General features: G+C 46.0%; 3 protein-coding genes across 3 annotated transcripts; 1 reads left to right on the plus strand and 2 right to left on the minus strand.

The window, feature by feature from the left end:
- Positions 1-638: 638 nt before the first annotated feature.
- zftraf1 (zinc finger TRAF-type containing 1) lies at positions 639-7,548 on the minus strand. The gene is made up of 7 exons (XM_078081657.1): positions 7,157-7,548; positions 6,576-6,886; positions 5,474-5,568; positions 4,785-4,928; positions 3,930-4,141; positions 3,521-3,699; positions 639-3,066 (listed from the first exon to the last, which is right to left on the minus strand). The coding sequence occupies exons 2-7, from the start codon at positions 6,864-6,866 to the stop codon at positions 2,854-2,856; spliced, it is 1,134 nt and encodes a 377-aa protein (XP_077937783.1). The 5' UTR covers positions 6,867-6,886; positions 7,157-7,548; the 3' UTR covers positions 639-2,853.
- A 1,056-nt stretch (positions 7,549-8,604) lies between these two features.
- Positions 8,605-13,890, minus strand: dclk3 (doublecortin-like kinase 3). The gene is made up of 7 exons (XM_040189483.2): positions 13,482-13,890; positions 12,428-12,639; positions 12,182-12,313; positions 10,629-11,816; positions 10,320-10,452; positions 10,036-10,203; positions 8,605-9,907 (listed from the first exon to the last, which is right to left on the minus strand). Exons 1-7 carry the CDS (start codon positions 13,546-13,548, stop codon positions 9,336-9,338), a joined length of 2,472 nt encoding a protein of 823 aa, XP_040045417.2. The 5' UTR covers positions 13,549-13,890; the 3' UTR covers positions 8,605-9,335.
- A 3,728-nt stretch (positions 13,891-17,618) lies between these two features.
- On the plus strand, positions 17,619-20,846 carry fabp3 (fatty acid binding protein 3, muscle and heart). Its single transcript, XM_040189508.2, has 4 exons — positions 17,619-18,006; positions 19,388-19,560; positions 20,232-20,336; positions 20,434-20,846. Exons 1-4 carry the CDS (start codon positions 17,691-17,693, stop codon positions 20,485-20,487), a joined length of 648 nt encoding a protein of 215 aa, XP_040045442.2. The 5' UTR covers positions 17,619-17,690; the 3' UTR covers positions 20,488-20,846.
- The last annotated feature ends 1,376 nt before the right edge of the window (positions 20,847-22,222 follow it).

Consider the following 22,222-nt stretch of genomic DNA (forward strand, 5'->3'; position numbering starts at 1 on the left):
TTGGAAATGTTTGCAATAAAAAACTGAATTGGTTATTAAAAGTAATGTCATGTTATTTCTACCCGTGGTATGGACTTGTGATCTGGGCCTTTTCTCCCGGCATCACGTGTACATGTCGCAGCAGGGACAGCACAGGTGTTGCTGATAACGTTAACAATGGCTGTGCTGCACCGGCGTGTCCCAGTTAACCATGAGGTTCGACCGCCGACACCTCGATAACGGAAGCAGCGAAATGAAACTCAGCTGGGGTTCGTTTTGTCATTTTCACCTGTGCTTTTTCCTTCTGGGCCTCTGAAAACGCCATTGATTCACATCCAACTAAATAGCATTGCATTATATAAAAGGCTCAATCTTTGAACTCCTCCAGCATAGATCTTTTACACGACTCCAGAACACAAACTAGCAGTAGCTGATAAGTCAATGTGTGTCATTGTATAGAGGCTGTGTAACTCATTTTGTACAGATTGATTCATATTCCCCGCAACAAATTCACTGGAACGCACTATCCATCATCCGCACGAGGCTTTAAAACTAAATGTAGGTTTCATACCCGTGGCATTGAGTGCAATATTCACAGAAACAAAGCCGGCTCTATTTTAGGTTTATCGTCTAAATTCAGACACATAAAGAAGCGGCGCTGCAGGTTTCATGATCTTTAATAAAAGGCACATGTACAGCCATAGTGAGATGAGTGAGTCCACTGGCATAGAGACGAAGCATTAAAACACAGAAATACAGGAAGTAGAGGTCAGGAGGAGAGAGATGTATCCGCTTAACAGTAGAATCTACTTAAGTTATATCTTCTCGTTGTCGTTCAAATGAACACTTATGTCATCGTGGTGAGGTAAAAAAAAAAAAAAAAACGGAAAACATCCCCCCTGTCTCAAACACACAGACACACACACACCATCCATCACCACCCAAACTCTGATATCCAGAGACGTCTCCAGAGGGCCGTCGAGCTCAGAACAGACGAAGAAGTCCAGATGGTCCCAAGACACTTCGGGTTGTCGACTCGTCCTTCGAGTCCATCCATCTAGTGCACACATCTCACACTGCTGATGGCATCCTTATTTCATATATTTCACAAATGCATCCGAGCAGTACCGCTGGACTGGGAAACCCTGGTTTTCTGTAGGTCAGTTAGTTTGTGGTCATTTAATTTTTTTACATTGATTTCTGATATTTTTAACATTTTGATTCTATTTAAAAGAAAAGGATTCTGCAGTCTTACTCTCATGTTAGCGATAAAATACATGTTTAGGGATACAACTACTGTAGCAAGACTCGATCTTTGGAATCGATAAACAGGTATTTTTAAATATGAATATTATTTTACAAATACATATAAAAAAATCCCGTCTCACTGCAGATCCGTTCGATTTTTCTTTTAAAGCCTTGTCACACACACACACAGCGGGACATTTTCTTTCAGAAGAAACGTTTCAGTGCTCTCTGCTGGGCAAACTGTACCACTGACAGTTTCTGAATAATCTCCAACATATTTCTGTATTTCTGTACTTTCTGTACTGTATTGTTAGTTATTGACCCACATATACACAGATACTGATATAGATGCACTAAGTTGACCTGGCTAATTTATGAATCCAGCTTTAATGACTGAGAACGTCGTGCTCTATACTGAAATAATAACGGTGCAGGGTCTCTAGTCATGCAGGACCCAGCTGTTTTGAGTGAAATCATTAAATGCCCAAAAAGCAGCTGACGCAAAGTGAACCTGGGTTTTTTTGGGGGGGGGGGGGGGGGGGGGGGGGTGACATTCTGCTGCTAATCCAGCCGTGACTTTAAAAGATTGTTTTGTTTCTGACTGTTTACACACTCACACAGGCAGCCAGTCACCCGTTAAAACACAAAATAAAATAAAAAGTTCACAGGTACTTAAATATTAAGGGTTAAGAGAAATAAAAATGGTATTAGTGTTGCAGGTTAAATATAACCTCTGCTGGAGGAAGAAGTCGAAGAACTAAAATATGCATGCAGCCAGGCCATCTCTCCTCTTGTTGAAAGGTAAAAGGGGGTCGCCGGGGTAACGCTTTCTTTCCTCTGTTTGGGCAAAGCTTCGAGACACAAACTGAACACTTTTGTTTGAACAGAAAGAGAATGTTGATCTGAATCAGGCATAAAGTGGGCAGAGGTAAGGGGCAAACACACACACACACGCACACGCTTTACATCCGCTCACATGTCCAAAGATCAGCTTACTCCGTTTTCACATTATCGCATCTTTGGGGCATTTCAACATGAGATTGGGACGCACTCCAGAGTCAGTCACAACTCTCTCTCTCGCGCTCTCTCTCACACACACACACATTTACCCAACACGTGCACCCGGAACATCCTGCTTAGTTTGGTGTGTGTGCTACCTTTGGCTGCCGGTGTCAGGGGGTGAAAGGTCAGACTCGACCCGGCCTCAAGAGAGCCTGCGCAGGTACACACCAACCGTCCCAGAACCACATTCCTTTACCTCAAACCGGCTTTGCAGGTTCAACTTCACCCCTCAACCCCGTAGCAATGCCCACCCATCTCCATAGCAACTCACAGCTCCCCGGGCAAGGGGTCTCACAAGGAGGTAAGTGTAATTAGTGGTGTGTGTGTGTGTGTGTGTTCTTTAGGCGTGTGTACCCTCCGTGAATGTGTGCGTGAGTATATTTGTGTATTTGAGTGAGTGTGTGTGCGTGTGTGTGTGTGTGTGTGTGTACGGGTTAAGAGGTATCAGTGGTTCAGTGGTGTCTCTCTTTAATCTGAAATCCCTCCACTCTCTCAGCCCCTCGCCCTCCATCACCCTTCTTCTTCCTTGTCCATTCCATCTTCCTCCTCCTCCTCGTTCCCTCTTTATTTTTGGACTTGGAAGATGAACAGGCGCAGGTTGATGTTTTTGGCGGCCAGCAGTTTGTTGCACTCCACCGAATCGGAGATGGGCAGCGGCACGTAGTCGGTCTCGTTGGCGTCGTTGCAGAAAGAGTGGTGGTGGATGACCGGCTTGATCCGCACGTCGTCGTACGGCCCCTTCAGCAGCAGGAAGGAGCACTCCAGGGCCGAGTTTACCTGCAGAAACACACCCAACGGCTGCTGACTACAGGTGCACAAAATATGCTGTTATTGATTGTTTTACATGTTTGATGGGAATCCCAAAGGAAGAAAGTGGTTAGTGGTCTATTGGGAGCCGATGCTGATGTAATAATCACGCTGCACAGCCATTGAAAATGTTTCATCATCAGTAACCAAAATAATCTTACCCTGAAAACTCAAGATATGTCTGTGACATGAATAAGACACCAATACCGGCGTTTGGACAGACATACACAAGAGCAGTATGTGGAACTTCAGTGATTGGTCAACTTGGTGTAGATGGATGTGTAAAAAAATCACGGGCCGCTTGGATTTCAGCCAAAAACTAGCTCCTCAATTCTTAGTTAACTGGTCATAATTGGTCTGTAACAACATCCATTGCTGAAAGCCACTACAGCCTAACCAACACGGACAGGCAGTGTGTGTGTACCTTGCTTTTAAGGATGAGCTGGAAGGAGAGCGTGCGCTTGCAGGACAGGTTGGGGTTGCGCTCCGAGTCGTTAACACGGGCCTTCAGCACCCACGTCTGGTTGAGGACGGTGAAGCGCGGGGTTTCGTAGTACAGACGGGTGATGAAGTCATCGGTGCGGTACGGCCTGAACTGCACCTCTGGATGCACGAATAAGTGGAGGCCAGGATTTGAAACGGGGAAATGGCTGTTACTTGTCAGGGATCCACTGGAATGTTATGCTCAAGTTAAAGTAACCCAGGGGTTCCCAAACTTATTCTGCTAGGGCCGCCCTTTGAGGATACAGCAACATTGTAAGACACCCCGCCCCCTGCACGCTTTACACAATAACTATTTGTCTGATTTGTCCCTTTTTTTGTTTTGCATGTACCTGTAAACCCGATCTTTTCGTAGCAGAGCAGGCTGAAGATGCTGTTATAGAGCTGCATGTCTCTGCGGTGGTTCTGGTCCATCTCTCCCAGTATTCCCATCAGCTCTGTACCAGTCTTAGTGGGATGGGAGCACTCACTCTCATGTGCTGGCAGCTCGTGGAACGGCCCCTGCCATGGGCAGCCAATTCTCTTGTACTTACACTGTGTCACCCTGGCAACATAATGGTGAGTGTGAGTTAAAAAGACCACAAAGGAAAGAAATGGTTTTAAATAAATGGGATCTTTACAGAGGCGCTTTTTGATGAGTACATGTACTCTACTGCAGTGAGCGTAGGGTACTAATAATATGAATAGGTCCTTTTTAACCTAGGCTGATTAATACCATACTAATGTTACACATGCATTTTAATGAATACCTGATCCTTTCTCAACAATTGAAGTAAGGTTAGAATAATTTGAAAGGTACTTGTTAGCCTCTGCAGTGAACCGAGGATTAATTACACCACTCTCACTTTATGTTCATCGCAAAGCTTTGTCTTTTATGTATAGTACATAATATACATTCCATCTTTATGTAAGAGGCCGTCCGATCCGCAGAGACTCGCGGTCCCACTGAACCGAAAGATTGGTGACTGACTTGGTCGTTGTCATGGTGACATTCACACAGGCAAAGCTGTCCTAAGCAGGGTCACTTGTTGCTATGGCAACAACCCCATAGAATCTCTGTGAGAAGAATTTGATTTTGAAATTAGGGTCTATACTGGATTGAGGGTATAGAGAACACCCTCAGTGTCATGGAATATCCTCACAAAGATGAGAATATGTATGTGTGGGGGGGGGAGTGCAGCGTATACCTGTCTTGGCACTCCTCTTTCTGGTGTCTCTCTAAGCTGGAGCGGGGGAACTGTTTTAGGCAGAAGGTGCATTCTGTCGGCAGCTCACTGACAGCTTTCTCCACCGCCAGGTTCCTGCAGCAGAGGTTCTTGCTGATCTCACACCTACACATACGCATCGGGCCACATGTCACACGTCAACGTTGTGGTGACACTTGTGCTATTTGAAGAATGTTCACTCAAGTTTGTGAACAATGCAAATTATGCTTATCTGAATTGTTGTGGTGCTTTCAACTCACTTAAGTACAGTATGTGAAAACATTCCAATCAACACTCCCTGTACCAATATATCAGTAAGTGATGTTATGTTGTACATAACAAAAGGTGGCATCTTAGTCAGCCCTGCAATTTTATCCTGCTTTTTCAAATCTTACTGATCCTGCCTTAGCTTAAAATCAATGTGGGTTTTGATGCTCGAAATGTTGTTAACCAGCATCACTTAGCCGCTTACTCAGAAATAGCAGAAAACAAAACAATATATTTTCCCCCATTTTGTTGCATCAGTGTAAGTAGGAAAATGTGTCTGACGTATAAAGTGCATTCAGTGTCTCAGGTCTCAGACAATCATCGACTAAAGTAACCGAGTAGTTAGTTTGTATGCCTGTGTGCACGCGTCAGTAAGTGCGGATGTCACAGGGAACTTGGTGTACCTGCAGTTGGGACACGTGGCCTGTTCCTCTTTGAGACGAGAATCCGCCAGGAGATGGATGAAACAGCCAGCACACATCAGGTGTCCATTTGTACACTGTCGTGGGAGAAAACAAAGTGCATGAGGAAAGTTATTATTGTGAATACTAACTGGAAGGGAACAAGTCGGAAAGCACTGGAAAAATGGAATGAACGTTTCTCCCGTCAAATTCAATGACAAAAATGTGAACATATCTATGGTACTTGGGACCATAGATACTATGGGACAAATGGTTTGCTTAAAAGCAGTACATTTAGTGTTTAAATTAGATCATTGCGGAAAATACTATAGAATACCGATATTTATATAATTGGTAAGTTATATTCAAACCAAAACAGAATTTAGACTTGTTTGGCAAAGTTATAAAAAAATGGATTGGCGAAAACCTCTCAAAAATAGAAAAAAGTGTTATACATAAAGTATACATAAACGTGAGAGTTCTCTCATTGTACATGAATAAGTTCTGTGATACATATCGACTAACAGGCATGGTGTTATTTGCTTGTCGTGCTTCTCGCAATGTTTTTTAATCTACATATCTGGTAATATTGTGTATGGAAAGAATGTACTAGTGCTTACACAGTATTTTTGATAAATGTCAAATGTTTAAAACCGACTGAACAATTATTAATTGCAAATATGTTCACTTGACATTGAAGTGAGCGACTCGAGGGACGGATGAAGGTGAAGGGCGAAAGATTACTCAAATGTAGGTTCTGGTTGAGTTTGCCTGTTGGAGTCGGGGATGTGGCTTTTGCTTAAGGTTATTTGAGGATATTTCACAGGACAATATTAGAAACTTGAGAGGCCCATCCGGCCACTCGGCCTGGGCGTGTCCGCTCTGTCTCATGGCAGCTCGCAGACACTTGGGGCCTAAAAATAAATGGAGCTGGCCATCATATTCAACAGGTTGGCTCTAGGGTTCAGCGGTTGGGAAATGTGGGGAGTTTCTAGTAGGATGTCCAGCTGCTGCTGCTGTCGTTGTTGTTGTTGTTGTTGGTGTTGGTGGGGGGGTTTAGGGTTGGTGGGGGAGGGGGGGGGGTTGTGATTGGCACCACGTTTACCTGGTATACAGACGCCTTGGGTAAGTCTAGGCACACGGTGCAGCACAGCACTGAGTACAGTCTCTCCTCCAGCTTTCCTGACTCTCCCTCGGGCACCCTCGCCCTCTTCTTGGGTGGTGGCTCGTCCGGGTCCGGCTCGGGCCCTTCTCGCCGGATTCCGACCTCCTCCTGCATGGCCGCGACCCCGGCGATAGCCTCCACCGCTGCCCCCACGGCCCCGGCCCCCATGCCGGCCGAGGAGGAGCCAGGGGCGGCCACACCGCCCACGTCTCTCTCTTCCAGTGAAGACATGGCGACCACCGTCTAGAAATCTGTGAGATGTACCCGCCGCGAGCAGCCCGAACCGGAGTATTAGCAGGTTAGCTCGGGGGCTAGCATACGAGCTGTCAAGCTAACGGTCAGCTGACAGCTAGCTAGCGTTAGCTAGGCTAACGCTACAGCAGCAGGCTGTCACAACTGATGCAGGCTTACGGTAACTTACGAACTACACCAACTTAACAAGCAAACGATTGCGTAATAACGAAAAAAAAACGTTATTATGACTTAATTAAACGTTTAACTAGTTGTTGTTGTTGACTCACAGTGAGGCTAGCGGACTACGCGGCTAGCTACGTTGACAAAAACACAGCGGTCCTCTCCCTCTGCCGAGGCAGAACAAAAACAACTCAGGCGTCTCTCAGCTGTTGTTGTGCTCTCGACGCCGTTATTCGCAATGACAGCAGATCGCGACGATGCCCGGCGGCGGCCCAGCTCGGCTGCTCATCTAACCTCCCTGCTCCGGTACCGGGCGACCGTCCGCGGGACCCGCGGGAGCTGTCGGTGATTAAAGTCCACGGCTGGAGACAGTTCTGCTGGGACTCGTCTCTCTGGCTACACAGCCATCTTTGTTTTGTTTTTTTGTTTTTTTTGTTGTTGTTTTTTTTTCCTGTCCGTCTCCCCCGACTTTACCCTGCACGGACTCCGGGTCAGATGCGTTATTACCCGGGCAGGTTCCCTTTCGCGGCTGATGACATAAGTAGCGTCAGCGTTTTTTTTAAAGTAGGTCTTTTGCGTGTGTCTGCGAGGGCCTCTGTGGTCCAGCGGCTACTTCAGTACAGCCGGTGTACTGGCTGACAGCGGAATGTTTTATTGTGGCAGATGACTTGGGGTATTTAAAGAGTTTTTAAAGGCGCATGCGCAGTCCGCACCTGCGGGTCACTGTGCGTCTCGGGCATTGAAAGGTGACCAAAACCTGATATGCGACATTTTTAAACTCAGCAGAGGACACGTCATTTAGCTTATGTTTTTGCACCACACGCAACAACATATCAATAACACCGTCACTAATCTGTGACATCTAAAAGTTTTGACAAAACTTCATAAACAAAACCCCTTTGTCAGCAATCCGTCAAAGCGGCTCAACCTGTTGTAAGAGGCCCTGTAATTACGCGTGTTATGGTTGCATGAATAATTCTGTGAGAAAAGGGTGATCGAATAAAGCCCATCTTTGAAGTGAAATGAACTTGAATTTGTGCGAACAAATTGTCAACCACTGGCCGCTGATCCTTGGTCAAATACATTTCTAAGCATATTAAGGGGGGGGGCAGGACTGGGGGCAGTTGTGTACACATGGGGGGCTGATTGTGTGTCCCCTGGATTAGGTGGGGCGGAATGTTTGAGTCAGCTGTCTGCAATTGGGAGGGACACGACTAACCACTCCCATTGGACCGATAGATGGGCCTTATTTGGACCGTGTGGAATGGCACGAGAGCCATACCACTCTCAGCTATGCAAACACTCAGCCAGTAACTGTACGTGGGCAAACACTGTACTCTGAATGCTGGAGGAGTCTCACTATAGCCTCTGGATCCGACGACACTTTTAATTTGTCCAAATATTGCCACTGATTGTAAATTCACTGATTTATAATCATCCCAAATTTTCCCCGCCAGGATTGTTAAATCCAATCTAAAATTTCTTTCCAAACAAAACCAATACAAAATACTTACAGCAGCATATTTTTAGAAAAATGGCATTCAAGAGATGAAAGTACTTGGAAGATATTTTTAGTTTATGAAGTTATAGTAAACAACCTTCTTAGCACAGCCTTCTAGGAATTGACTTAAAGGGGAAGCGGTACAAACAAGGAGGATGTTTTGGCTGGACACAAGCAATCCAATATCGTTACCAGATATCAAAATTAAACATGGCCTGCTGGAACCCCCCCACCCCAAAAAACACTTCAGTAATGTGGTACAAAATTTTTTTTTTATGTTTACCCCACAACATTATAAACAATAACAGTAACAGCAAATATGTTTACATCCAAATTAAGACCTACTTACTCTATTGAATTAATTTCAACGTAGTGCTTCTCATCCTATTAATCTATATATTATATCTAGATATATCTATATCTAGATATTCTAGTATTTGCTAAAACACTGACAGCGATAACCCTGTTCTAATCACGCGGTTAAACCGGAGATTGACAGCGGGGTGCAGACTGGGCGGGTGGCTGGGTGGCGGCGGTGCAAAAGTTGGGCTCCCGTTGTTGGGTTGGATGGTTTGCGGCGTCGGCTGTGACGGGGTCGAGAAGGGCAGACGTGAGGTTTTGCTGATGGAGCGGGTGAGATAAAGAAGCTGCTTGGTTGGAGGACGGGTGGTGTTGCGTGGAGCGGCCCACCGTGATTCTGATTCGGCGGAGGGTTTTGAAAATGGAGGCGATTGTCCGTTTTGTTTTGATTGCGTCTTAATGTGGGATTGAAGCTCGCTTTGGGTTTAGGGGGCAGCGGGCTGATCGAGTTTGACACTGAGGCTGGCTGTGATCCTAGCAGGCGGGTCTGTGGGCCCTGGTTCTTTTATTTCTGGCCTTCTAGATTCCCTGCTGGGTGAGCCAGAGTCTTTTGAGGTGCACTCTAATTTCTGTTGACCCGGTTCGGCCTCTGAAGCTGTGTCCACTTTGAGCTGTGGAGATATGATGTTCACTGCGCTTGTCTCTATTGCAGGTTGCCATGGCGGACTGTCTTCATCTCGTCTTCTTCCTGTGCTTGTCTCAGGCTCTGTCTCATCGTGCCTGCTGAACTCTCTCTGTGTGACCTCTACCTCGCTGCTGGTTCCCCCTGGTGTTCCTTGTGGCCCTCTTTTGGCCGCATTGGTCTGAGCAGGTCTCTGGACCAGTCCGGGCTTGTCTGGTTCTGCTCCAGTGTCTGCTTTGTCCCTCCAAGTTTTTTCTGCGAGCGCCCTCTGCCTGCAAATTGAAGCCTTCACCCAGGGATGAGTCATGGTTTGCTCTGCTGTCAGCCTCACCGCGGGATCCGGCTCAAGCAGAGCTCTGACGAGGCCTGTGGCGTCTGCAGACATACACAGCAACAAGGCACGGGTTCTTAACTTGTGTGTGTGTGTGTGTGTGTGTGTGTGTGTGTGTGTGTGTATGTATAGGCATTTGTGGGAACACACGTTATGTTTCTGTACTTTTCACCTTCTGAGACGGCGTCCCAGTAGGGGGACAAGAAGTGGAGTTGACCCTGTTTTATTAGCTGGAACAACTCCTCCTGGTCCCGATCCTGACTGCGAAATGGGGCAAATCCACACAGCAGGATGTAGAGAATAATACCCAGAGCCCAAACATCCACCGCAACACCGTAACCTGTTGGGTCAAACCACAAGTATTGTCCAAATAGGAAAAACACACATTTATTGAAATACAGATTTAATAGTAGAACATAATGTAAAGCATTGATTAATGCAACAAACGGTACTAACCTGTCTCACGGAGAATCTCCGGGGCCACATACGTGGGTGTGCCACATATGGTCAAGACTGGTTCAGTCACAACCATGGCGAGACCAAAGTCCCCCAGCTTCAGCCTACTGATGCTGGGAGCCACGTGTTCTATCTGAGAGAGAAGACGAAAAGCAAGACAGACAGAAATAGAGTCAAGCATGGAGGCGTTGGGACTATATTTTAAAATTCAAACGTCTCCAAGGGCAACCACATCAGGCTATATGTATTTTTCTGGCTTCATTTTTTTTGTGCCAAATCTAATGACTAGATATTAATTCGGACACTCACCAGCAGGTTTTCCGGTTTGAGGTCTCGGTGGACGATGCTTTTGCAGTGCATGTAGTTCAGAGCTTCGCTTACATCTGACACCATCAGTCCCGACTCTGCCTCAGGAAACGTCCCCCTCTCACTGATGGCCTCAAACAGATCCCCCCCGCCCACCAGTTCCATCACCAGGTATGAGTGAGTGTGCGTGTGGTGGTGCGAAAACAGCCGCACTATGCGTGGGTGACAGAGGCTACCCAGAAGGCTCAGCTCGTTCTGCATCATGTGCTCCCGACCGATCAGCTTGGAGCGTTCGACAATCTTCACGGCGAGGGTCTGTCCGTCGTCGCGGCGGCGACACTTCCGCACTACCGCAAAGTTGCCGTCTCCGACCACGTGTCCTATTTCATAGAAATGCTCGATTTCCGCCAGGGTGACATCACTTCCGTTTGAAGGAAGGTTAAAGGTGGTCCTCTGCCGAATGTCCTTGTGTGCTTCACCCACTTTTGGAAGTGGGTTTGAAATAAATTGGGCCACACTCTTCTCCTCGTGTCTACTGATTGGCCGAGGAAGGGGGGGGCTGATGCGGCCCTCGAATTCTTGTACTTCTGGTTCTGTGTCTGGTTCTTTTTGCTTCCTGGACACAGGAGGAAGTGCGGCCCTCCCTGACAGTGGATTGAGCCACTCCGGTACCTGACGCTTAACTCTTCTTGCTAAGCAGTCTTCACACAGTGTAGGAGGGGCTACGTCTCCTTCTCTAAGACTTTCCCCGTATTTAAATGGGTCAACGTCAAAATCATGGCGCCCTCTGGCCCCGCCCCTCACACGCAGTCTCTGCAGGTGGTTGGGCAGGTGAGCAGGTTTTCTATAGGAATTCTTTTTATGACACTTTGGTACATCCGAGTTGTTATGTTCGGACTGGTGCGTGTGCACACAGTGAGGCGGCTGTGTATTTGTGGCCGGGTGAGTCTCTTGGTCCGTGTGTGTCTTGTTGCTCTCCGTCCCCTCACTGTACCCACTGTCAGCCTTCGCCGCTTTATCTGCCGCCGGACGGAGTCTCTTCTCCCAGGCCTGCAGTGCGTCAGCCCGGTAATGAGATTGTTCCGGGAACAGCTCCTCCAGGGCCTCCTGCACATCGCTCAGCTCCGGACGAACCTTCCCCAAGGCCAGAAAGGCCACCTCGCCGCGAAAGAAATCACACACGCCTTTAACCTACGAAAAGATGGAGAGGAAGGGACCATTTAAGACAAGCCAGGGGCCCACATCCATATCTTATTTTTCACAAGGCCCTTGGTTAGACTCAGCAGATGGGTGTCAACTGAAAATCTGTGCATACGGTGTGCAGACAAAGACCAACAACCAAGAACGACGATGCCCTGGGGCCACACAACTCCGGGTGTGCGGTGTGTCAACTTGTTAGAGCTGTTTTGCATAAAAAGTGTTATAAAAAGATGTGGGCTGTTCTAGTGTCCCAGTACCTTTCAGCACACCAGGTAGAACCAGTTACAGGAGTAGTTAATAGTGACAATCGGCGTGTTTTTGCCTCTTGGGGTAGGGGGGCCGTGGCTGAGCCTCACCTCTCGTGCGTGGGTCGTGTACAAGCGTGTGACTCTGGCTCTGTGCCAGCGAGGAAAGCCCAGCGCCTCAGAGATATCCAGCAGCAGTTGCTCGAAGGACACCACACCTCTGCGGTTCAACAGGACCGTCACCTTGACAGCAGAGGGAGGGACAATATTACAGTTTATTATGAAATCCTTTTCCATGTTGATTACTCTCTATACTGATTTTAAAGTGCTACTGAAAATGATAAATATGGAGTTGACCTTGCGTAGTGCACTTTGACTTTGAGGGCGGATGATGGTGACCAGATGCGGCCTCTCTGCGCTCTCTTCTGCATGCCGCGTATGGAAGAGAGGGAGCTGAGGAGGAGGAGGAGGAGGTAAGTGGGATCTCTGGACCAGTCGCATCGGGTGGGGGTGAAGGGGCCGGGGCTGAGGTGGTCCGCCAGCGCGCTTTAACAACAGGACTGGAGGAGCTGAAGCAGCAACAAAAGGAGAAAGAACGGCAAACACAGGATGCAAGGGTTTGATTATTTAAAGTCTAACACTGATGACATCGAGTTGTTTCTTTCAGCCGTGACTACAAAAGGAAACTCATGAGTAACACAACACCAGAGTCAGTGTGTGAGTGTGTGTGAAAACAAATCCGGCCGATCAGATTTGAGTGTTTTCCATCACATGGAGTGAAAGGGCCATTTGAGATTCTTCAAGCACCTTGCCCCACTCGCTGAATAATTTAGGCTTCCTTAGGACATGCAAACCCAACACAAAAAACACCACACACACACACACACACACACACACTACTTAACAAAAGCTTGCTTGACCTGGTTAGAGCTCAACTGAATCTGCATGATTAATGAGCCTTTGGAGACACACAGCATCTTTGACGTTTCACTTTTTTTTGGCACTGTGGGAGAGAAAGACACTTTCCATCGAGTCAGTCCATAGAGGGGGGGGCGTCTGTGTCCCGATGCACAACAACTGACAGACTCTTTGACCTCTTTACATGATGACCAGCGCCTTTCTTTTAAATGAGACACCACTGCCCCCCAGAGACTGAGCATCAGTCCACACAGATAAATCCATGGCCATAAGCTTGAACGTCTCCTTCTCACCTCGTTATATTTATAAAAAGTCACGTAACAACATTTAACTTCGCAACATTTTTCGTCACAATCTTTGAGAAAGAAAGTTAGAATGCATTGGTTAACGCACAAACAATGTGGTCGTTACGGAGTGTTGTGTGTCACGAAAAGTCTTGACTTTAACAATCGGTAAAGTTTTTTTTATCCTTCAAATCAGGCCATCGACTCACCTGCCATTCTCCATTTAGTGTCGCGCGCCGCTTCGCCTCCATATCGAGTCCTCTGCGAGGACGTCATGACTCTCCCAAACAACAAAACAACACGGGAGCTAACAACATTCCAGGGTTTTCGCTTTTATTTGTCCATAAGGCGCTGCTTTCATTTCTTCGGCTGTTATCTTTCACTCAAGGTAACAGGATGCGCCGCGCAGTGACCGGACCTGCTGTAGCCACGGTGGTTACCATGGATACACATCAAGTTAAACAGCTGGAGACGCGGAGATACCGGAAGCAGAGCAAATTGACCGAAATAAGGTATTTTTAATAACTAAATATTGGTTTATGGTGGCTATATCAAAATAGCATATTAGTTTAAAGATAAAAAACGTAGTTGTAATTCATTCTAAAACACCATTGAAGTGAAGTACTTGATCAATCAAAGTTAATTCAAGAGGTTTTATTTTGAAGGTTTTGACCGGAACTCCTTTTTTTGTACTATGATAAGACCAATGATCCACTGTATCACCGACCACGATCAGTTGCAGCCGAAACGTTTTGTAAATTAATTTAACTATTTAATTATGCAGATGTTGTGCTTATGGGCTGGCTCAAACAAACCTACACGTGTCAGGTATATACAAATGATGTCAATTAATGTAATTTAATTAACTACATGTTTAATTGCTTTAAAAAAATAACTAAAACCTTTTCATTTAGATCTAAAACTACATTAAAAAAAGCCACAATGATGGCAAGGCTAAGGAGATGGGCATGTATTACAACCTTTGGGTCAGGACCCCCCTGCTGATATTTTAATATCACATTCTGGCAACCATTGACAAAGGCACACAAGTATCATTCTTTAATTATATGGGGTCCCAAGAGTTTGGTAAGACCCTAGCGTTAAAGGCTTTTGCTGGCCACTCAACCCTTTTTCCACTCCTACTCTTTTATCCCTGTAACTAGATAACAGTGACACATCTAAAGTATCTAGAAGCAGAAATTTCCCAAATTCTGGAAAAAAATAAACTGTAAAAGCCCACAATTCAGCCTGTGTTCATTTGCATGACGTGAATTCCTCACAGCCTCCAAAATCATAGAAACAACAAAGGACCCAGCTTCTCAAAGTCATGGTGTAAAATCACACAGACAGAGGGGGTAAAGGAGCGGCCAGTCATAGGCTCAGTAACCATAGTTTCACTGATGGAATCCAATACTCAACATCACTCACACACACACACACACACACACACACACACACACACACACACACATGCACACACAGTATCCGGTTGATCTTTCAATGCACTGCTCCCCATGGCTCTGTCTCTAAGTAACAGCTATTATTGGATCAGGGGAAAACAAGTCTTATTTCGGCTTCTCATCCTGGACTGTGCTGTCTATGAGGTGCCTCAAAAGTGCTTTAAAGTGTTCATTCTTAATCTTTTATGTATATATTGCTTATAATTTTAGGTATTGTGATTGTGAATGTTTTTAAGTGTGTTCTCTGGCAGTTTCTACACCTTTGTTTAAGAGTAGAAGCAAATGAAAAACAGTTATAAAGAAGGGTGATGACATAGCTCTAACTTGGTAGTCATGGAAGCACTGATTCTTTTTTTGGTTGGAATCCTGTAAAAACAATATTTTATAAGTGGAGTTCATTTTACGGTTACATTATCTTACCCAGAAATGCCAAGTCAGAAAGGGCCCTGTTAGACTGGAGGCAGCGTGCTCACGATGCGCTGCTGGAACCCGACCAGCAGAGGAGGCAAGTGTAGCGGCAGGAGAAAGGGATTCCCTGGAAGAACTGCTTACCCATGAATACAAGTCAATTCATCGTTTCATCACATTTGGTTTCTATTAAATTATGTTGTAAAATCCCTTAGTGGCCTGCAGATACAGATTTGATCCTGAAAACCTTATGTGCACCAGAGAAAATCCCAAAAAGTGGGAAGGAAATCAGACAGGCCAACCAATGTGTCGTCCCTGAATGACGCTATTCATCTGTTTTTTTACTTGGTTTCACCAGAAGCCTTACAGAACAAGTCATGGAATGTAAAATCGTATGTCCTGCAGAGGCTTCACAAAACACATGCACATAAACGCCGCACTGCAGTTATTCGGTGTGTGCGTGCCAACAAGCAACCGCTGTCACAATAAACGGTACCACTTGTCATGAGGTTTAAGGGTGTATAAGCTGTAAATGCCCCTAGTTAGCAAGCCGCTCCATTCATGTAATTCCCTTTCTGACTTGTCTCTCAAGCTCCCGTTTGGATAAGGGAGTGATATTTTCCGCAGCCAAGAGAAACATGGGAGTGTTTGCGGAACGGGTAATTGAACAGATAAGTGTGTGTTACAAAAGGGAGTGACATGTCCAGATGATTATCTGGTTATAATATTCCCGCCTTCACAGAAATGCAAAGGAAAGCTGTAAGCGCTACCAACGGTCCTCGCTTCATGGCGCTCCGACCCCTTCCTTTGGCTGCTCGAGGATTCAACCCAGCTCTCCTCCCGCAGCTTTCTGCTGACGTCAGCTCGATGTATGTTTTGCCTCGAAGACGCCGAGTTTCTGTCACAGACGCCTGCTCGGATAAAGGAGTGCGTGTGTAGGCCAAACACTAAAATGGCGCAAGTCAACCATTTCACCAGCAGTTCAGCCACTTACAGACAGATAGTGTTTCATAAGATCGATGAGAAAAGTGGAACTCAAGAAGGTTGCGCAAAGACGGGACAATGACGCCGCTAAGGTGACAAACGTGACCATCACTCGGCCAATGCGTTGTGCTTGCGCGGCATTAGAGTCCGTGGTTATTTCCAGCTGAGATGAAGCTTTCACCATGCGCGTGTTACAAGCCTTCAGTAAGCAGGGGGTCACTTAAAATCAAATTGCGGCGACTAAAAATCCAACTCGATGCCAGTTACGACCACTGAGGCCTCACAGGAGCAATTTCTTGCAGGGTTGCGTAACACGCACATGTGTTTGAACTCTGCCACAGTGGTGGAATGTATTTAAGGCCGGAGCTAAAACATTTCGACCTTTATTCCCACTCCTGTCTCACACCTGTCCATGTCAAATGTCCGACACATGCATGCCACAGATTTGTCACACACACACACACACACACACACACGCAACGACACATGTGTCAGTTTAGACACGGCAATAGACCAGAGAGAAGGGTGGCAACTGGAGGCATAAGGGCAGTGGGACGGGGTGCGTGAAGCTGTGGGAGCTGATGAAACAGTACTCGCCATTGACTCATTTTGCCCTCAAAGCACGTGTGTGTGTGTGTGTGTCTGCTTGTTGGGACAGGGTTTTGGTTTTGTGTGCTTGCTATTACACAACTTTCAGATCATCAGACTATGTGCAGATGTAGGGATCTCATCAGAAACATGGACGACGAGGGCACATTTGTACTTCAATCGATGCTGCTGCGTGTGTGTGTGTGTGTGTGTGTGTGTGTGTGTGTGTGTGTGTGTGTGTGTGTGTGTGTGTGTGTGTGTGTGTGTGTGTGTGTGTGTGTGTGTGTGTGTGTGTGTGAGAGAGAGAGAGAGAGTGCAAAATAGCCACTGTAGTAATGGACCAACCTTCCAACACCCTTATCTTGACTCTCATGATTATGGCCCACTCTGCCATCACGTGACAGTGTGACTGTGTTTACCCAACACACACACACACACACACACACACACACACACACACACACACACACACACTTTACTGGTCACTCTGCACTCTGGCGGGCAAGACGGAGGTCAGTAAAAGGCAAACAAGAACAAAAGCAGGTGGTAAACTCGAGGAACAGGAGTCCCAAAGTAGTGAAGCTCGTAGAAGGCGCAGTAGAGGACTTTCATGATGTTCTTTTCAACCTTAACAGGAATCAATCCCCCCCCATGACCTGAGGCTCAATCTGTCTTTCTGTCGCTCACAGTGGGGGCTTGTTCATCAACCCCTCTATTAACCCTGGGTGACCTCATGGTGGACATGTTGCCCTCACTGACCCCCCCCCTCTCTTATGCTTGTTTAAAAATGACCATTTTGTTGTTGGCACGGCAATAAAAAATACAGCGTTGTGCAACACGTATAACACAGAATGCACTTAGAACGCAGGGAACCACTGCATTCCAGTTCTGCTGTAGAACCCCACTATCGTACCATAGTCAGCTGCACATTTCCCCAAACGCACTATTGGCATTAAGCGAAAACAAGGAGATCCCACAATGACTCCCTCTTTGTCTCCATCCCCCCCGCGACTCCCTCACCACCACCCCCCCCCCCCCCCCCTCCGGGCTCGCGTCCACAGCGTGCTGACGTCACGAACAGCCGGTATAAATCCAGCCAGTAGGATCGCAGCACTGCTCGCGGTGCTGTCTCGCTCTCCTCCCCCTCTCCTCTCACTCTCCGCCCGCCTCCCTCTCGCCGCTCGCGCTCTCACAACCTCACTCGTCAACATGGCTGCAGATAAGGTCAACGCTTTCGTGGGCAAATGGGAACTCAAAGAGAGCGTGAAATTTGATGATTACATGAAAAAACTGGGTAAGCTTTTTTTTCTTTCTTCCTGTGGGTGAAAGTGTGTATGTGTGTGTGTGTGTGTGCGTGCTTGCGTGTGCGCATGCGCCGCACAGAGAAGAGGATGAAGAGCTGCATGTGAGCACATGTGGCCGGGTAGGAGGGAGGGGGGGGGGCATTGAGGGTTTGTGTTTAACCTGTTTAAACAGGTGCTAATGCTTTGCTGTGGGAAAAGTAAAGAAGATGAGGGGAGACAATGGAGGGTTGAAAAGGGAGAAAGCAAGATGGAGAACAGAGTGATTGGAGGGAGGAAAAAAAGAGGATGGGAGCCAGAGGGGGAGGAAAGAGGGAGAGAGAGGGTGTACCGCATGGCCTCAGTGCTGGAAATGAGGGAGGGGTGATTTTTTTTCTAGTGGGGAAAATCCTCCACTTTGAGAAACTCTGAATGGCGACAAGCTGGCGTTCACACACTGGAGCATAATGTGGGTGACCTTCGCAGAAGGCTGTCCATTGTCCAGAGGCCATGGGGGAGGAGTGCAAAGAAGGTCCCCAAGCAGAGGAGCTAACAGGGAGAGAATGTATGGGCTTCAAAGTATCTCACATGCACACATAGCTTAGTGTGTGTGTGTGTGATGGGGGCAGGTGCTCAGACTTTTACAACCATGAAGAATGACCCCTAGAGTGTGAGAGCCGACCGCGCTGTCTGCGCTGGTCACCAGAGAGACCCTCCAACTTCTAACCCCGGCCCCCTTGATCGATGAGGCACAGACACACAAAGGGACGTTTTGTCGTAGTGATTGTGGTGAAGCAGCTGATTCAACTCTTACATATGAGCCGAATCCTCAGCACCCCCCCCCCCCCCCCACCTCTCCCTAAAAAAACAGATTTCCTTTGATACGGGTGTGTCCCTGTTTCTCAAACCTATTCACACACACACACACACACGTCCAGACAGGCAGGTCAGCGGGACGATGTAGTGTTTGAGCAACATGCCGAACATCTGGGCAGCAGACAAGTAGAGATTAGAACCAAAGGACGCGTGCAGGGCTACTTTTTATTTACAAAATATATCCCCTAAATATTCTCACTCTGCATGTATTAAGTATAATCAAATTATAAGACAATATCAAGTATTAATTTTAGCAAATATACATTTATTGATACATTTATTTTTGACTTTTTGATGAAGAGACTAAAAATGATTGGATGAATTGCCAAAAATTGGCTACAAACATTTGTTTTTCCCAATACAAAGGTTTTGTACATTTTATCTCTCGCCACTAGTAGTTTGTTTGGTTTGATCTCATTGGTTGAGCTTGATCTTGTTTTTAATATAAATATATATATATGTATATATACATATATATTTTATGCATGAAGGCAGTAATAACCTTTTTTTTTTCTACAGGTGTGGGCTTTGCGACGCGTCAGATGGGAAACCTGACCAAGCCCACCACCATCATCTCAGTGGAGGGCGACGTGGTGACGGTGAAGACCCAAAGCTCCCTCAAGAACACGGAGCTCTCCTTCAAGCTGGATGAGGAGTTCGACGAGACCACCGCCGACGAAAGGAAAGTCAAGGTGAGACGCCAAGAACATCTACCTTCATGGCTTTGACCGGGAATAGGGGGAAGAATGGGTCATAGAGGTCAGAGGTCAGAGGGGAAGAAAACATATACTGGTCAGAATTTACAACCGTGAAATGAGGCCTAATGTTCGGCAACCACACAGTATTATAACTCGCAACGCCTGCAGTTTTTCAACTATTTGTCTAGAGCAGATTTTCTGATTTGAGGTTCTGGGAAGAATATTATTTGTAGCTTATTCGGATTCAAATGACTTCTTCATAAGAACTCGAAAGACACAAAACCGGCAGAGAAACCAGCAGGAATTACTTTAAGAAGACACTTTGCTGTTATGAGAGTGAATGTACCAATGTAAATGTTAGATTATGTAGCTTATGTAAGCTATTAGCTCATTATTACAGGCCCATAACTAATGGAAAATATACATTGAAATTAAAAAGTGTATTTGAATATATTTGGTGTTATAACAAACATGGCGTAAATGTAATATGTATTTTATGTACATTTTATAGTGACTATCCCATTGTAATGATGCTGTAGCAGCCCTGACCCTTCGAGGGAACCATATCACAGCAACACATGCTAATAACGTGAAGCACAGCCAAAAACAACACACACATACAAATACAAGAACCCTTCCTTCACGATTCCTCTGTTTGTCCGCAGTCCTTCGTGAAAGTGAGCGACGATGGGAAGTTGGTGCACGTGCAGAAGTGGGACGGCAAAGAGACCAGTCTGGTCCGGTCCGTCGAAGGCAACGCCCTCACGCTGGTCAGCGCGCTCACCGCACCCGTGTGCACTGTGCGATACGTGCGTTGTTCCTATTGTGCATTAACGGCCCTTTTCTCTCTCTTTCTCTCCACCGCAGACACTTACAATGGACGATGTTGTCTCCACACGTCACTACGTGAAAGCGGAGTGAAACCCGCCCGCTGCCCCCCAAAACCTCCTTTAACACCACCTGAACTGAGCCCAGCTGACCTCTCAGCTGCCCTCTACGTCCTTCACACTGTACGCTCAGTATTAACTTTACGGCTGACTGGGAGCTGCCCTTTGTTTTTCTCGTTGTGCTGTTTGCGCTTCTGCAAGAGATACTGAATAAATTCCAATGATTTGTTGTTGTTTATTTTTTTTCTCTTTAAGAATCCAGCCCAGCATTGTTCTGTTTTTTTTAATGCGTTGTGCACGGTATCTACGATAAAACCTGGTACAGCGTTTGGATTTGAAAACTTCCCTGACTGAGGCCTGAAAAAAATGAAATAAAAATTTCTGCAATCTTGATCCAATTGGTAAGACAATATAAAATGATTGGGGGTCTCGAGGTTTGGAGTTTTACAACTCGGCGGTTTAAGTTTACTAAACTGGGATTAGCACACATCTGAGGAAACGTCCCGTTATGATCAATTATTCAATAATAGAATCAATAAAGTAATGTAACTTAGGCAGAGATCAGTAGATAATAATGTAACGTTCCAGTCAGGGATCTTTCAAAGTTATGAGCCGCTGTCTCAGTGGGGAGGAACTGAAAGTATTCCCGTCCGACGTCTGCCTCAAGAGAAATAAAGAGTTCAGTATTCACAGTGCAACTAGAAGTATGTCCGAAGAATTTCACCAGAGTTTCCATCCCAACTGCTTTTGGAGGGACTCGGTTAATTATAGCCCCCCAACATGTTGTGTGTGTGTGTGTGTGCGCATGCACACCTTGAAGTGTGCATCTTGTCCTGGCATGGTGTGGGGAAAGTTTAATCAAGCTGGTAGGTGTGCGGGTAATGTTGTATTTTGTACTGGTACATTTAGTGTTTGCGTGTGCTTTCTAAATTCGGATCATTCCCTTCCCTAGTGGATTGATGTCATCATGTGTTCGCGACTGACTGCCAACTGGAGCCAAGGTGAAAGGGATGGAATATGCACAATGTCTTAAACTCTTGTCTCAAACTCCGTGGTCACAGGAAAGGAAATCTGTGCACATTGTATAAAACAAGATTTGAGTACAGCCTTCTTTATTTTAAATATATATGTACACATATTTGTGTTTAGGAAGAAAGACAAACTGAAAGTGAGCTGATGACATTTAAAATATATATATATTTATGGAATAATCTTGTTATAAGAAAGGTAACGCGAGACGTCTGCAAATCGTCAATTTGCTGCGTGCAGTAACGCGTCGCATCCACCAGGTGGAGACACAGATCGGCTGATTGCGTCATAATCTTATTTACAGACACGTGGAACTTTTGATCGCCACAAACAAAGGTAAGACATTATTTATGGTTATCGCAAGCTGCTGGTTCGTGGAGTGACTAAAAAGCTGTGCGGGTCCGTTGAGTCTCAGTTGTCGTGTTGACATGTGGTTTATATAGCTAGCATTAGCATGAAGTAGCAACATAGCATATCATTAAGATACATGCACCGATCAGCCATGTGCATGTCAGTGCTGTTAGGAGAGAGGAGGAATATGTGTCTCGATGTTCTTATTGGACGGTTAATAAATGAAAACATTCAGGGGATGAGGAAGTGGGGCATTAAAATCACCAACAATACATTAAATACAATTTAAAGTTGTGATTTAATAAGCCAGATTAACAATTAACTACAATGTCTTTAATTTCCAACTGATATAATGTAAAATAAGATTTTACAAGATAAATGAGTTAATC

Source organism: Gasterosteus aculeatus, chromosome 10 (genome assembly GCF_964276395.1).
Source record: "Gasterosteus aculeatus chromosome 10, fGasAcu3.hap1.1, whole genome shotgun sequence".
Lineage (NCBI taxonomy): Eukaryota > Metazoa > Chordata > Actinopteri > Perciformes > Gasterosteidae > Gasterosteus > Gasterosteus aculeatus.